At 34.6% G+C, this 18,072-nt stretch overlaps 1 protein-coding gene across 1 annotated transcript; it reads right to left on the minus strand.

Moving 5' to 3' along the window:
- Positions 1-1,355: 1,355 nt before the first annotated feature.
- On the minus strand, positions 1,356-13,522 carry LOC106061641 (uncharacterized). The gene is made up of 4 exons (XM_013219823.2): positions 12,591-13,522; positions 8,260-8,462; positions 5,011-5,119; positions 1,356-3,721 (listed from the first exon to the last, which is right to left on the minus strand). The coding sequence occupies exons 1-4, from the start codon at positions 13,497-13,499 to the stop codon at positions 3,560-3,562; spliced, it is 1,383 nt and encodes a 460-aa protein (XP_013075277.2). The 5' UTR covers positions 13,500-13,522; the 3' UTR covers positions 1,356-3,559.
- Positions 13,523-18,072: the final 4,550 nt, after the last annotated feature.

Raw genomic sequence — 18,072 nt, forward strand, 5'->3', positions numbered from 1 at the left:
TCCTTCAGAAATCAGTACCAGAAAAAGATGTAGAAGAGGCAGAGAAGTCGATGGAAAGAGAACAAAAAAGAATTAACGGACCTGCCATTAAAAGAGATTCTATCCAAGACATAAGACAGACAGGATTGAGGAATACGGTCAAGAGATCCTGTGTGGTGCCCCAATAGCTTGGCTTTCGAACCAAGGTGTACTGGGTAGAAGTCCTAGTGAAAACTGGGATTTTACATTATGAGATTATACGGCGCCCCATGAGTTCACCCAACTCTAATGGCTTTCTGCCTTTAGTTATCGAAAGTAAAGGTGATTAATCGTTGTGCTGGCCACATAACACCCACTTAAACCGTAGGCCACAGAAACAAATAACATTTTTATTATCCGCCCTATTTGTCTTTCAGGTAGCTTTAAAATGACCTGTCGCATTCCACCAGAATATATATATATATATATATATATATATACATATATATATATATATATATACACACTGAACGATGTATCAGGTGCAAAGATGAGATTGGAAACCAGCCTCCCGTTTATGGTTAAATAATTTCCAATTTCTGGCATTATATGATATAGAGAATATTTGCAATGTTTTCATCTTCATACATTATAAAGCAGATTTTTTTTTATAATTAGTTTACAAAAAGCTGTGATAGATTAACCAAACTTAAGAATAATTAAAGGTCTTAAATTTAACCCAAAATCAGGGGCGGACTGGGTATCAAAATCGGCCCGGACATTACCATATGAACCGGCCCAGAGATAAATGGCATGTAATATCATGGGCGTAACCAGGATTTTTTCTGTGTGTGTGTGTGTGGGAATCTTCATTACATTCTTTCCTTTCATTCTCTTTAGCGTTTTTTAACCTAGAATAGGTTCTTCTGTTAATTAGTAGAAAGACAGTACACACCACCAAGGGCAGCTAGGGAGTCTGGAGGAGCGCTGTGAGCGTCCCCAGCTGGGTTATTATTTCCGTTATTTTAAGCTTTAAAAAATGCATATTCTGAGGTATCTACAGTGCAATTAGCTTGCTACTATTCTGCTCCTCAATCTTCGAAATCGAAGACATTACCATTTTTTAAAAAAAGAATTATACTTATACTTACGTGTATACCTATTTAAAAACAAACAATTAACACATATTTTGTCTTTTCATTTTGGAAATGAGGTAAACTTACATTTGTTTACCCTTTAGGCGCGTGTGGTAGTTTAGTCTCCAAACATTAGAATTGTAATTCCATTTTGTATGCACTCATTTTAAAGCAGCTCAGCACCTTAAGGGTTAACGTTATAATGAGTGTGTTTGAATATTAAATGGTCCAAAATAAAAACAAATAAAATAATGACAGAAATAAATGGAAGCAACACTCGAATATGATTTATTTTATAACTTATAGTATCTCCAGCTAAAACAAGCAAATAAAAAAAAGACAACGCTTATAATAGGAAAAGCACCACACACTCACTGCCACCTCTCAATTCTACAAGGTTTATCACCTTTTTATATAAAAAACAATTTATTACCAATAATTGATTAATTAATTTTTTTAAAATATTTTTATTGCTTCAGGTGTTGTCTTTGAATATGATAATTGTGCAAAATTTAAACTTTATCCGAGAATGGGAAATGGGAAGAAAAACATGTAAAGCCATTGGGACTCTGACCTAGGAAGTTTGTTTACTTGTATATGTTTCTTTAGAATCCTGAAAGTATTCCACATTTAAAATACAAGCCTGTCCTATCCCTTTAAATTTCCATCACTTTTTCACTTGCGTTCTTCTTGCTATGAGGAAACAAAAAAGTAATTTCAGAAGAACGCAGAAAAAACATTCGGCCCGAGACCTTGATGAAAGAGCTTACAGCGCTCCCTGAACCACATTGCTGGACGCTAGAGGATCCAATTCTAGTTCCATTAAGAATAGTTTTCTATTATACAAATCATTTACAATTTAAATTATCTACAAAACAATATTTTCTACAAAAAACAACAACTGACTGGGGGAAGGGGTGAGAAAAAAATGTTCTCGTTTAGAGGGCGGTTACCGTTAAAAGTTTGAGAAAACTGCTTTACTATTAATCTTGCCTTAATGAGCCTATCCTTGGGCTTTCAACCTTCAAGAGTCAACTATTACGATATCATTTTCTCTCTGTGGACAATGCCTGCATGCATAAAGTTAATAGCTACTTTCAAAGATAAAGAAGATTAAAGCATGGCACTGATTTGCTCTAGTGTCGACTACATATTCCACTCAGTGCGGGTCTAACGTATAAGCTAGCAAAACTGTAGCTCATCATGCCCCCCCCCCCAAATATTGTGAGTGAGTTTTTTGTGGATAATAATTTCAATGTTTTAAAAATGAGCTTCATTATTGTCTTATTTTTTTATGTTATCTTATCTTACATATTACAGACGCTAAGAATATAACTACGTTATAAGCATTTCATGTGTCAATCCAGTCAAGCATGTTAATCAATGACTTAAACTGTGCTAAGTCGTTGGTTATCCTGGCTAATTCAGGCAACCCATTCCATTCTCTATTCGCACTAAGGAAGAAGGAGCATTTATTCTATCGTATGGAATAAGAGATGTTCCCCAATCTTTTGTGTCTTTCTGAGTATTTCATTAGGTTTTGTTTTTCTGTTTGGAAGTTATGGTTTAGTGTTTTATGTATTATAGCTACTTTTTATTCTTCTGTCCTGAAGTGTCTCTAAGTTTAGTGATTTTACTAATGGCGTTACTCAAACTGGAATATTTGTTTGTTATCAATCTCACTGCTCTGTTGTGTATTTGTTCTAGTTTCTTTATGTTTTCTTGAATTGAGGGGTCCCAAACAGAGAATGCATATTGTAATAATGGCCTAACTAAAGTTTAATGACATTTTAATTGTATTTTTTTATTTGTAAAAATTATTTTAATAAACTCTAATAATTTGCTTGATTTTTTAAAATAATTTCATCAATATTGGGATTCCATAACTTTTAGTTTATTATTACACCTAGACATTTTTAGTTTTTTTGTTTGTGGGCCTACTGTATATCACTTTAACCCCCCTGGACTTATAAAGGACCCAATATTTAAAATAGTTAAGAACTTATTAAGTCTAAATCAATCAGTGATCCTTTTTTTTTCTTCTTCTTCTTCATTCTCATTTTTATGTTGGAGTGTTCAGATGTCTAGACCAATACATGAGATAAAATCGCAGTGGTTTCCAAATCAGAGAGCTATCCATATAGTTTTAATTCTATTGGGGTGTTTTGGGGCCAGTGTCTTGTACGGGCCTCTTGGTAAAGAGAGCAGTTTTGGAGGACACGGTCGGCATTCTCTGGTGACACTCCACCTAATAGAATTTCTAGCTCGGAAAATTTAGTCTGATATTTAACTTTCTATAGGCTCATGGCAGCTCTTATGTATATAATTAATTTATTGACCTAAGAATGCTTTAAATAAATTTTGTTATATCGTTATTTATATTTATAGATTTACATTTAGGCTATTCTCAAAGTTCGCTGTTACATTTACAGACTTTGATAAAACGAAATCACGTCTTGATTCTACTACCAGTACTCTTCCAATGGGTGCTTAGGTCGAGAAGCATTGTCTTCAATTTGAACATTTTTGTTCTCTGGACCAGTGCTAGTGAGTGGTGTTGGAAGTCTCTCTGCGACTACATTGTGAATGGTCTTTGCTGTATCACCCGAGTGGAAGGAAGCCAAAACCTGAAACGAAATATTTAGAAGAAAAAGATATTGAGGCAGGTTTTACAATGTAGAGACACTTCTTACAAATTGATATAAATTATATTATAGAGTCACTGACTGGATAAATTGCTATTTGAAATAAGACTCAGATGAAGACAGGTCAAAGTTTAGAGATTAGTTACATAAAATCTTGATTGCTAACAGACAACAAAACGACATTTATATAATAAGAAAAAATATTCCTGCTTAAAGAGACATTTTGAACATTATTTGATGTAAATAATCAAGAAGCCGGTTGATCTCGAGAGTGTTATAGGGATTGTCTCAACACGTCTTGTGATACTGAGACAGTTGCTACGCTTCCAATGCAAGTTTCACAACACTTAGACAAGTCTGAAACAAGTTTGACGATTTAATGAACGCCAGTTTTGTTAACATGTTATGTTACAACTGAAGCAGCTTCATTGATTAGCTTATATTGTTTCTACAAGCTTATATCAACTCACTCTGTCGATCTGGTAAAACGTTTGTACACGTTATTTCTCCTAGACCCAATCTCGGATCAAAATGAAATTTTGCGCTATTACTTCTTGTATCTGACAAAACAATAATTAATAAATAAAATTAACCCATTAGTTAATTAACTTTAGTAATTAATTATTTTGTTATTTAAAAAGGGAAAGAAACTCTAATTCACAATGTGGTGGTATATGTTCAATTTAACCCTTATATACTTAGTGTAGAGAATTAGGGCATCGCTTGAAAGTTTGAAACTAAAAATAGATTGCCATACAACCTTCTAATTTTATAAGCACTTCGATGGCACAATGTTTTGTGTGTTGGCTTAAGGAAGCATGAGCACTCGTGTTCAAATTCAAGGTGTACAACATTTAAAAAAAAATAAAATGCAGTTTAAAACAATCAAAGCAAGAGATAGCACTAAACAAAAACAATTGGTAAAAATATTTCAAATCGAAAAGACTTAGTATTGTTAGTCTATAACTCTACATCTATTACAAATTGAAGTACATGACTGATCCAAACCAATTGATACAATTACACCTTTATAATTTTGTAGTATATTTTTCCTGTTAAATTCATATTAAATACTACAACAAACTTCTGGGTTAAAGCCACTTGGTGCATACTTGTCACCGTTAAAATCTGAAATGCCTTAACAAAATAAAAGAGAAAAGTTTTTCCTGCTTTATATAAAAGCGCCAGAATGTCATATTTAGAACTTAGTCAGTTCGTAACATATAGAATTTATTTTGTAATTTCGCAACACAAATATTAGAGAAGATTACCTTAACGTTGACCAGAAGTGGACATTCTCTGACCAAATTGATCAAAGCCTGGTCAAAGGTTTCTTCTTTCTCGTTGTTCACGTCCAGTGTAAAAGTCTTGAGTGACGGCCTGAACAAGGACATTAAAGTTACAGTTTACAAAGACATTTATGCAAATTTCATGTTTGTACTAAGACGTTGGCTACTTAATAACGTTAGTTTAGTTATGCAGTATAGAAGACAACTTAGTTTAGTTATGCACTATAGTAGACACTTAGTTTAGTTATGCAGTATAGAAGACAACTTAGTTTAGTTATGCACTATAGTAGACAACTTTGTTTAGTTGTGCACTATAGCAGACAACTTTGTTTAGTTATGCACTATAGTAGACAACTTTGTTTAGTTATGCACCATAGCAGACAACTTTGTTTAGTTATGCACCATAGCAGACAACTTTGTTTAGTTATGCACCATAGCAGACAACTTTGTTTAGTTATGCACCATAGCAGACAACTTTGTTTAGTTATGCACCATAGCAGACAACTTTGTTTAGTTATGCACCATAGCAGACAACTTTGTTTAGTTATGCACTATAGCAGACAACTTTGTTTAGTTATGCACTATAGCAGACAACTTTATTTCGTTATGCACTATAGCAGACAACTTTGTTTAGTTATGCACCATAGCAGACAACTTTGTTTAGTTATGCACCATAGCAGACAACTTTGTTTAGTTATGCACTATAGCAGACAACTTTGTTTAGTTATGCACTATAGCAGACAACTTTGTTTAGTTATGCAGTATAGTAGACAACTTTGTTTAGTTATCCACTATAGCAGACAGACGGTGAACGCTCATTTTATAGTGACGACATAGACGTTGGGGTCAGAGATCAGTGTAGACTTTTAGATCTGTTATTGTTTGGCTCTCAAAGGGGGAACATTATGTTTTCATCTCGAGTTACTGTACATTGATCCTGTTTTGTTAGTTTTCATTCATTGTTACGAGGTTTTCATGTTCAGACTCGCATCTGTAATACACCTTACAAGGTACTCACACATCTAGAATTTTCAAGGTATTTAGAAATACTTCAAATACAACTTGGACACATGCATTCGTTACAATAGTTTAGTAGTGGTGTTTTATTTTTCCTCTCGATTATCCAAAGTGACAAAACCTGCTACCGTCAATCTCCTATTGTTTAGCAAAAAGCACTCGCTAAATTGTTGATCTAGAATCTGTGCACATTTCGTACCTACTGTTGCAACTAATATACTGTGTTGACCACTTCTTTCAGTTGTATTAGCATAAAAGAGACTTTATATCAATATAGTTTATAAGAAGAGTAGTTTTTCATTTACATTAATTGTAATAGATAAGAATTGCCCTTTTTTCATCTACAGTATAACCATACTGGATTGGTCACACTCTTGGAAAAGATACCAACAACAGCGCTAGACAGGCCCTAGAGTGTAACCCCCAGGGAACAAGACGTAGAGGATGACCAAAAGAACTTGGCGACGCAGTGTACTAAATGAAGCCGAAAGGACAGGATAGAGCTGGGAAGCCATGAAAAAACTAGCAAGAGACCGTGGAGAGTGGTGTGTATTTACTGAGGCCCTATGTTCCACGAGGAAGGCAAAAGAAAAGATGATTATGATGTGTTAAAACATAGAAGGGTTATACGAGACACTGTCTAGGTGTTGAGTATGCTAACATCAAATCCTTAATTAATTAGCTTATCGAACGGTCCCATTCAATCTCAAAGAAATGGGTTTAATAGTTTTTAGATCTATTTACCCAAAATCTAAACAAATTTATTTTAAATCTAGGTCTAGAAATAAATGGAGTCTATAGTAATAATTGGGCTTTTTAACATCGGACTAGCTTTTTCTTTTCATAGGTAAAGAAACATAGATAAAGATAACATTATTAATCTCCATCTAACCAGCCAGTCCTAACACAGTCATCACACGTTTTGTGCTCCAAAGTCGATGCCCACTATATTTTTTTAAAAAACATTTATTAGGCCTATTTCTACTAGATCTATAATGTAAGATCATGAATTACATTTTTAAAAGTATAAGCACATACTCTCCATCTTATTCACGTTTTCTCTTGATTTAGTGATAAAACATAACGTTTGTATAACTAATGGCAAAAAAAAAAGAATGTACCAATCTTGAAAAGAATTGCAATTTATGAATTTAAAGTTTTCTAAAAAAAAAATAAAAAAAAACGTCCTGGTTTTAGGGGGGGGGGATGGGAGGAAGTTGTCCAATATCTCAAATTTTCTGACTGATTTATGAAACGGACTACGCAAACCCGGTTGCGACCAACATAATTTTCCACATTTTCTGCAGACAAAGCTGTTGGGGGTCTATTTACATTTTGTCTAAAAAGGCTATCAATGTTATATGTGTCAATGATTGATCAGACTTATGGATTGCATGTTCAAAACATACATATGGAGGCCAGCTTTAAATGGCAACACACTAACAAGTGCTAGGTAGGCATTCTTTAATAGAGTAGTGTTTCAGAGATGTGTAAAGTGTGCTACTATTCAGGGCAGTGGTTAGGCTTGGGTTTTCAATTTTTTTACAAAGCTTTGATCAGCTCACTTCGCCTGTCTGTTTTATTTACATTTCTGTCACTTGTCCGAAACAGCTCATACAGTGAAAGAAAATTAACCAATTAATGTTTTTTAATAAAGAAAAAAGTAAATATATCTGACATCACTGAGACATATGGCTTTAAATGTAAAGTTCTTTCCATTATATAAGCTTTTGTTTTTCTTTTATTAGTTAAGCCAAGAAACATTGTTTAATCATAGTGAAAATAATATTAGAATTCAAATTATTTGGTTTGTTTTATAGCTCTAGAGTGGGTGATTGGCAAAAAAAAAGTTTAAAAAAAGATTTTTGTAAGTATTTAAATTCCAGAGAGGGACGTTATATTTGAAACAGAATGGCTGGTTATACTCGGCACATACCACTTAAATGTTAAGTGAGACTAAACCTGAATCTAAGCTTTTAGTTTAATAGTTTAAAATCTACCAATCAAATTTCTAAAGATATTACATTCATAAGTACACAGTGCTTTTTTTTTCTGAATAAATATAAATCCCTCTTCAGCTCTGCCCACCTTCCCAACAGAATGTTTCAGTCCCTCTCCATTCCTATTTTTTTAAGCTTCCGCTGAAGACTTTGCACAGAATAACGGGGAAAAGGATAGCTCTTATAGGATTTTAAATGAATGCATTCAGCTTACCTGTAATGATTTCTGACGTAATCCAACACGACTGTCATCCCAGTTACAGACGATAGAGGAGACTGAAAATCCCTATTGACTATCATCTTTATTGTCCTGATTGGAAGTTCTAGCGGCTCAAAGAAATAGGGAAGAGCCTCTTGTGTCTCGAAAATTAAACCGCTTATCGTTAATTTGATTGCAACATTGGGGCATGCATTCCACTGTAGGGGTAGAACAAAAGAATAAGAATATAAGTTTTGGCTATATTAGATATAATAAAAATATTATCACGCCGACATACTTATTGAACGACTCAATACAATATCACAAAAGAACTACATACAATAGTGTACACAGGTTTGTCTTACTTACGGAACTACATACAAGTGTGTACACAGGTTCGTCTTACTTACGGAGCTACATACAAGTGTGTACACAGGTTCGTCTTACTTACGGAACTACATACAAGTGTGTACACAGGTTCGTCTTACTTACGGAACTACATACAAATGTGTACACAGGTTCGTCTTACTTACGGAACTACATACATGTGTGTACACAGGATTGTCTTACTTACGGAACTACATACAAGTGTGTACACAGGTTCGTCTTACTTACGAAACTACATACAAGTGTGTATACAGGTTCGTCTTACTTACGGAACTACATACAAGTGTGTACACAGGTTCGTCTTACTTACGGAACTACATACAAATGTGTACACAGGTTCGTCTTACTTACGGAACTACATACAAGTGTGTACACAGGATTGTCTTACTTACGGAACTACATACAAGTGTGTACACAGGTTCGTCTTACTTACGGAACTACATACAAATGTGTACACAGGTTCGTCTTACTTACGGAACTACATACAAGTGTGTACACAGGATTGTCTTACTTACGGAACTACATAAAAAAAAAGTGTGTACACAGATTCGTCTTACTTACAGAACTACATACAAGTGTGTACACAAGTTCGTCTTACTTACGGAGCTACATACAAATGTGTACACAGGTTCGTCTTACTTACGAAACTACATACAAGTGTGTACACAGGTTCGTCTTACTTACGGAACTACATACAATTGTGTACACAAGTTCGTCTTACTTACGGAGCTACATACAAGTGTGTTCACAGGTTCGTCTTACTTACGGAACTACATACAAATGTGTACACAGGTTCGTCTTACTTACGGAACTACATACAAATGTGTACACAGGATTATCTTACTTACGGAACTACATACAAGTGTGTACACAGATTCGTCTTACGGAACTACATACAAATGTGTACACAAGTTCGTCTTACTTAAGGAACTACATACAAGTGTGTACACAGGTTCGTCTTACTTCTATAATGGTCTATAAGGGTCAGTCTAGTTCGACAACGGAAAGTCACGATAACAAACGAATACTATTATCATTAATATTTATTTTTCTTAAAATCTATTTCTTTAAGATGACCTCAATAATTATTTCGTACCAAAAAAAATAAAACCTGAATTCAGAAATTTAAATAGATTAAATTAATACTTAAAATTTATATTTTATTTCATAGTAATTTCGAGTATTAAGTAATTGGCTTTCTTCAACTAAAAAATGTCAAGGACGCTTAATTGGCCCTATATGTTGCCAACTAGATAAAAATTAAAATTCGCTAAAATTCTTCGTGAATTTTTTTCATGAATGAACAAGACTGTAGTTCTATAAAAACACAATTTTATGCGGATGTTTTTAAACTGGCACCTCCGTTATTGAACATTTGCAGTGCTGGATGACATTAATAAATCTCTAGTTTTAGTTTTGAAATGCAATGCTAGTCTTTTCTAATAGGTCTAAATTAAAAATGGAGTTGCATCTGTAGCTAAACAACATGAAATAAAATGACGTCATTCTTTTTATTTGTTGAAGTTATAGGATCTACTTGGATCTAGATCGAATTATGTATAATTTATTGATATTAAACTAAACTTTACTTATCTGAGAAGTTTTCGTTTGAAATCACGCTTGAATTAAATCTTTTTCTAAATAAAAATGTCTTATGCGTATCACTTGATCTTCGTATCCTTTTTATTACCGCTATTTATGTGTCTATTTGTTGTTGTTTTTTTATTTTTAAGTTGTACCATTGCGATTCAGGGGCGTAGCTATGAATTTTCCATCGATTGGGGCTCCGAGGGGCTTGACCTTTTTAGGGGGCCCCTGCATATCTATATATATATATATAATTCTCTTCGTGGCCAAACCATGCAAGACACCACGTTAAAGTAATGGAAAGATAACTCTTTCATTTCTGCAAGTCGGACTAGAGTTAATCGGCATAACTATTTCGGCGATAGAGAGCATGTCACAGAGAAAAAAAAAAGAGGTGGGAGGAGAACAAGTAATCTTTCTCTTTATATATCCCATATGCTAGGACAAATTTTTACAAATGCTCCTTCTTCCCTAGTGCTATTAGAGCATGGAATGGGTTGCCTGAGCTAGCCAGGAAAACCAGTGACTTGGCAGAATTTAAGCCATTGGTTAATATGCATGACTAAATGCATGACCCGTAGGACGTAATCATCTTCTTTTTGAAGTCTGTAAGATAAGATAAGATATATACTTCTCTTTATGGCTCAAGAAATTGGACACCACGAAATGGAAAGATCACTTTTTTATTTCTACAAATTGGACTAGAGTGAACCCACGAAAAAAAAAAGGGGGGGTGAACAAATAGTATTCACCCGACACTAAATAGCAGGACCGGACTTAACCATTGTGACCAAGAAGTCATGGAAATATCACTCTTTTATTTATTTCTACCACACGTAACTTAAGGAGCGAAAAAAAAAAGGATGGGGGGAGAACAAGTAATCTACTCAGCATTCAACCATCACTAAATAGCAGGGCGGACTTAACCATTGTGGGGCCCAATGCGAAACGGATCTCGTGGGGCCCAGTTTGATTAGGGATACGAATAATAAGTGAAAATTAAGAGTTTGTATTAGAAAATATATTCGTCTTTGCATTTTATTTATTCTTTACTACTCACAGAATTACTACATGAGCGTTGCGTGTATAGAAGTCATACAGAATATCATAAGATTCTGTTTCCTACATAGATCACGCTCAAAAAGCAAGAATTACCAAATGTTTCAATCTATCTTTGAGAATTGTTGACCTCGCGCGTAGGATTGGCGTTTTCCATATTGAATGACACCCCAAAATGACAATTTTTGTCTACATATTTCAGAAGATGGATACTTTCCGTAAATAGCGGTGTATGCTACGCCGGTCGACTATTATTTAAAAATTTTAAAGTAAAAAGCACTAATTTGGGTGCCCCCTTCAAGTGGTTTCTCGGGGGGATTTCCAAATTTGCCCCACCCTAGCTGTGCAGGTATTATCACGGGCTGAAAGTCTGAAGCTTCCTCCATTAGTTTATTTTGTGATTCAAACAGAAGGTTTAGGAAATTTGAATATGTAAATCTAAAAAGTGAGCACACAACTACTATGTTGATTATCACTTCCTTTATTTTGTACACCAGATACACCAAGGAGTTGGCTATTTATAGTTTTTCCGCCATGTAACTCTGAGGTTATTGAATGATTATATAATGGATAGTGTTTTAAATTGCTCATGCAAGAAAAGTCTCCCTTTTAGTTGAATTTCTAAGTTAATATCGATACCGATACGTTGTGCACAAATGCATACTATGAAACTCTGCTTATTTAATGATGCTTTAAATAGTATTGAATTTACCGTATACACACACTAAATATATTAATTCCTTTTTAAAACAAATAAACATTTCATTTAACATTTAAGAAGCTCATATAACAGAGCACACTTTATTTAGTAATACAAATATTATTAAAACATTTTTTTCAAAATAACAAAACAGTTTGCATAATTTTTTTAAAATATAGATGGCACATTCTGAATAGTGTTCCGTGTTTTGTTGTTGTTTTTTTTTTTTTTTTTTTTTTTGCTATTAATAGGGAATCTTTGTAGAAATGGTGTTTTTTTTTTATGAATAAAACTGATACTAGTGATACGTTATTTAAGTTAAAAAATTAAACAATTCTGTTTCAGAAAATAAAAAAAATTGCCTTTGCATCAGAGCATTTAAAGTTCTACAATATCATTATGTCAATTTTTTTTTGATATTTCAAATACTTTCTGGGATATAAACCGGACGGATGAGCAGACGGACCACACAAAACTAGCTCTATTCTCCTTTCGGTGGCCACTAAAACAGTATTTTGCTTTTAATTTGGTAAAAGGTTTTGCCACATGTCTCCAATTGAATGTAGGTTTCGAAATCTTTGTATATAAATATTTTAAAATTGTAATGACTTACCAGGTAGTCCCAGCTATCTCGTTGTACAGTGTTTGTAAATATAAAGTTCGTCAACAGAGAGAGGTGCGTCAGTTGACCTCTTCTGGCTCGAGCAAGAGACAAAACCAATTCATCGGTGAGATAGTATATAGTGATTGAAAGTTTTGTTAAGTTTGTCAATGACGCCAGCCCTGTTGAAAACCAATCCGAGCCTTCAACAACTGACCCGTTTTTACCAATGAAGAAATCCTTAATATTTAGTATTTCCAAAGTGTTTCTTGATTTTTGAAGCACGGTGTTTAACAGTTCGCGACCTTGTCTTTTCGGCCAGTGAGCGGCAGGCATCTCAAAGACCTTCAGATGACGGTCCATGGCGATTATTTCCTTCAATGTCTTATTAATTTTTTTTATGACTATCCTACTGGTGTTGTCCACTTGAAGATCAAAGACTTTAAACGAGGTCAGTACATGTGCTCTTAAACCGGACAGAAACATGTTGAACTTGTCGGCCATTGTGATGCACAGATGCGATTCAGGATGTTGGCACTTAACTGACAGCGTTCGAAAATGTGGCCCGAAATTTTGTACACAATAAAACACGTCGACTTTTGTCTTTTTAGTGTATCGGAGATCGCAATCCAAAATGAATGTTTGTCTAGTCCAAAGATTTGGACTGCTAGAGATTAGAGACTTCCATCTTGTGCACACAGACATGGCCTGTAGAAGATCATCTCTTTGTAGAAAGCAAAAAATATGTTCCAGTATTTCCATCGGAAGACTTGAGAGAGACGCGTCTTTCCATGTCTGCATATCAGTGACATTTCTTTCCTCAGTAGATAGTTGCGAGAATCTGCTTTTAAGCCCCATATTTCTGTTCATCTTCTGTAAAAAACAATAACTCTTGTCTCGGTCAAAAATCGTCAGTGGCATGTAAATATGTCATCCATATTGTTATCAACTTTTACGTTTATTTTAGGAATAAGAAAGAGTGCAATCTTCTTTTTAGAATGTAATCTAGGTGCGCAAATGTAGTCAAGAAAGGTGCGCTTTATTTTTTTTTCTAGACATTTTTGTTTTCAGATCTATGTATATTGGATCACACCCTTACACATATTTTTGTTTACATAAAGCACACCTTCCCTAGCAAAACACTCTTTGGTCCATGGATTTTCTATGCAACGACCGCTCTTGACTTTTTAACTCTTTCTCTCCTAACTGACGATACCAGCGTTGATTCCACCAGAATATGGTAAATAATTACGGAGAGAAAGAGTTAAAGCACAAAGCGATATTAAATCTCTTGTTAGCTTGTTATCTTTTTATTTAGTAGGAAAGCCAGCATTAAAATAACATTGTATGAAGTTTGACAATCTCCAATAGAAATCTTTAATAATCAACAATGCAATGTAGGGCTGCAGTTTTGTTGTTATTTACAAAGCTTATATTAACTCTGTCTTTCTAAAACTAATACAATTTTTTCATCCACTTTAGTTGCTTTTATAAAGCCAGCACAGCACATAAACGTTCTCCTCCCCCCCCCCCTTCCATTCTGTTCCACTTACGTGATTGTACCGCAGGGCATTTAGCACGACAAAAGCATTAAATATAGCTAAACAAAAACAGTTGGTAAAAATATTTTCAATTGCACAGGTGTCTATTTGTAATTGTAATAATTAATCATTTATAGGACTGATTCATAATGATTGATACAATTACACTTAATACAAGCTCTATTTTTGTTTAAATTATCTTTTTTATTTTAACTAGCATTACACGTAGCGTACGCCCATTGGTTTGTTCCAAGGCTTTATTTTATTCATTATGATCGGAACAGGTCTTCCTTTTTTAAAATATCAACTTTTTAACGACCCATCCAATTTATTTTTTAGCTCATGAATTATTGTAGCTGTTAAAATTAAATGAAACGGCCTGCACTTTTTCCTTCGCTCTCTCTCTCTCTCTGTGTGTGTCTCTGTCTCTCCCTCTCTCTTTCTCCCTGTCTCTCTCACTGTCTATCTGTCTCTGTAACACCACTCTCTCAGCAGTTTTAGAGTACCGATTTTGTCTCGGTGGTTTTTTTTGGGGCGCAACCGTTTTGGTTCGGACCTTTGGAGAAACATGTTACATTATATATGTTCATTCTATTCTGTTCTGTGGTATTTTACGTCTGAGAGACTATCTTTTCCCTTTACTATTCTTGTGTGAATAAAGAGGCCAATCCTTGATACATAGCTGCGGTCACAAGCTGGGCATCTGTAGTCAGCAGGCGCTGTTGCACTTTCGCCTTTCTTTATGCATGGCTTCTCCAATCCGGGACCCTTCCGCATTTTATGCTTAAAAAAGCGTAGTAAAGTATAATACTGCTCTCATACTTAATCTTCGAAATCGAAGACATTCACATTATTAACAAAGAATTATACTTACAGTATACCTATTTTTTTTTAAACCAACACTTTGTTTTTTCATTATATATCAAATTTAAGCTTATTATATTGTCACTAACGTTATAATGTGTGTGTTTGTATTTTAATATGGTCCAAACTAAGATTAAACGAAATGATGACAGAAATAAATGGAAGCAACATTTTGTACACTCGAATATGTTTCATTTATAGTTTCTAGTATCTCCAGCTAAAACAAGCAAATAAAAAAAAAGACAACGCTAAGGAACAGCACCACACAATCACTGCCATATCTCGCTATACTACAAGGTTTACCACCCTTTTATATAAAAAAAAACTAACTGATTAATTCATTTGTTAATACTTTTATTACTTCAGGTATTGTCTTTGAATATGATAATTGTGCAAAATTTAAACTTTATCCGAGAATGGGAACTGAGAAGTAAAACGTGTAAAGCCATTTGGGAATCTGACCTTTGGAAGTTTATCTTTTTGTATATGTTTCTTTAGAATCCTGGAGGCAAAAGTCCTAAGCAGATGCCCATCGGTCTTTTTTTTCCCAACTAATGTATTAGAGTTGGGTGAACTCTAGGATTCCAAACTATTCAAAATACAAGCCTGTCCTATCACTTTTCATTTCCATCACTTTTTAACTTACGTTCTTATTGCGATGAGAAAAAAAAATATTTCACAAGCTCAGAACGCAGAAACAAAACATGGGGCCCAAGACCTTGATGAAAGAGCTTAGAGCGCTCCCTGAACCACATTGCTGGACGCTAGAGGATCCAATTCTGGTTTCAGTAAGAATAGTTTTCTATTATACAAATCATTTACAATTTAAATTATCTACAAAACACTTTTCCACTATTTTCCAAAAGGAGGGGTGCGAAAAAAATTCTTCTCGTTTAGAGGGGCGTTACCAACAAAAGTTTGAGAAACACTGCTTTACGGAAGCTATTGATCTACCTTAATGAGCCTATACATTGACTTTCAACCTTCAAGAGTCAACTATCACGATATTTGTTCTTCTCTGTGGATATTGCCTCATAAAGTGAAAGATAAGAAAGATTTACTTAAAGTAAAGTATGGCACTGATTTAGGATAACGATTTGCTCTAAGTGTCGACTACATATTCCACTCAGTGCTGGTCTAACGTATAAGCTAGCGAAACTGTAGCTCACCCCTCCCCAAACAAAATACTTTGAGTAAGTTTGTTGTTGATAGTCATTTCAATATTTAAAAAATGAATTTCATAATTTGATTTATTTTATATATTACAAACGTAACTTGAAAAAAGAAAATAATTTCGTCATACGCTCTCGATAAACTCAATAATGGTCCAAAGACTGGGGCATGTCCATCAACACAAAAAGACAACATATACCAACATATACCATATTCTCACTGTCAACAAAACAACAAACAATAAAATTAACATTAGAAAAGGAAGCTTTAGAAAAAAATGACAGCCCTACTTATCTTGGAGTCACCTATGATCCGAGACTAACCTGGAAACCAAATAGTTAAAAACACAGAGTAAAGGCATCCAGAGACTATCTCTTATAAAAAATTAGCTGGCACAGATTTGGGAGTTAATCTCAACATCCTGAAAAAGACATATACCAGTTAAGTAAGACATGTACTAGAATATCAAGCCACAGCATGGGGCAGCCCAAACCAACCTAAAAAAATTAGACAAGGTTCAAAATATTTATCTAAGGATAATGACAGGAGCAACATAAGCAACACCCATTGAACTATGGAGGAAACCGCTGCTCTGGTCTCTCTGGATGAAAGAAGAGAAATCAAAATCCTTTCCCAATTCACTAAATTGGAAATCTTAGAGAGGTACCTACTCAAAACAAAAATCCATAAAACTGGCACCGTCTCAAAAGGACCAATTTTATACAGGAATATCTAAACCTAAAAAAGAAACACCAACTTGAAAAAATAACTCTGGAATCCACGATACATCATAATGAATCTCCACCCTGAGACGAAAGATCTCTTTCTACTATAAGAGACCATATTGAAAATAAAACAAAAAATCTGACTACATTCCAACAGAGCTCAAGGAAAAGGGAACTGTTTTCTACAAACTCATTATCCTAGCAATCAGTGGATCAGAGTTTACACGAATGGCTCATTCCATAAGGCTACCACAAATGGAGGAGCTGGAATACTCATCGAATGGCCAGATGGAGAAAAACTAGAAAAAATTATTGTAACTGCTGAGCTCTCTGACAGATACAGAGCAGAAAGGGAAGCACTATCACTAGATGCTACCAGTCAGATTGTCTTTCTAAACAATGCGAAAACAACCCTCCAAAGCTTGGAAAACTCTGATTCCACTTATATAAAAGTCTCAGGACAGCACTTACAAAGCTCAACAACAACAGCAAAAAAAAAAAATGTTATTCAATGGATACCAGCTCTTATACAACTAGAAGGAAATGAGAAGGCTGACACACTCACCAAGAGTGAGAGAACAAACTCACAATTAACAAGAAACTAATAGTAAATAAAATAAATGAGAAATGGGCGAGCTCTCATCCATACCACAAGAAAGATGATGTTTATTATAAGCTATCCCGACAAGATCAACGTCTAATCATTCGACTCAGGACCGGACACAACAGAATGCGACAACATTTGTACCGGAAACTGAAAATTCGCCGATGTGGAGTGTCACCAGAGAATGCCGACCATGTCCTCCAAAACTGCTCTCTTTACCAAGAGGCCCGTATAAGACACTGGCCCCAAAATACTCAATGAAAAGAAAACTATATGGAGAGCTCCCTGATTTGGAAACCACTGCGCAGTTCATCTCATGTATTGGTCTAGTCATCTGAACGCTCCAACTTAACAATGAGAGGAAGAAGAAGAAGAAGAAAGTCCTTCGCATTTCATGTGTTAATGTAGTCATGCTTGTTTATCAATAACTTAAACTCTGCTAAGTCGTTGGTTATCCTGGCTATTTCAGGCAACCCATTCCATTTTTTATTTGCACTAGGGAAGAAGGAGCACTTGTAAGAATATGTTCTAGCGTATGAAATAAGAAATGTGTCTCTATCTTTGTGTCTTCCTGACCATTTCATTAG

The sequence above is a fragment of the Biomphalaria glabrata genome, chromosome 11, assembly GCF_947242115.1.
Source record: "Biomphalaria glabrata chromosome 11, xgBioGlab47.1, whole genome shotgun sequence".
Classification (NCBI taxonomy): domain Eukaryota; kingdom Metazoa; phylum Mollusca; class Gastropoda; family Planorbidae; genus Biomphalaria; species Biomphalaria glabrata.

Coding starts and splice junctions, on each gene's coding strand:
- LOC106061641 (XM_013219823.2), bottom strand. CDS start 13,499: ATGCCACTGACGATTTTTGACCGAGACAAGAGTTATTGTTTTTTACAG. Junction 5,120..8,259: donor TACGTCAGAAATCATTACAG/GTAAGCTGAATG, acceptor GTCCTTGTTCAG/GCCGTCACTCAAGACTTTTA. Junction 3,722..5,010: donor CACTTCTGGTCAACGTTAAG/GTAATCTTCTCT, acceptor ATTTCGTTTCAG/GTTTTGGCTTCCTTCCACTC.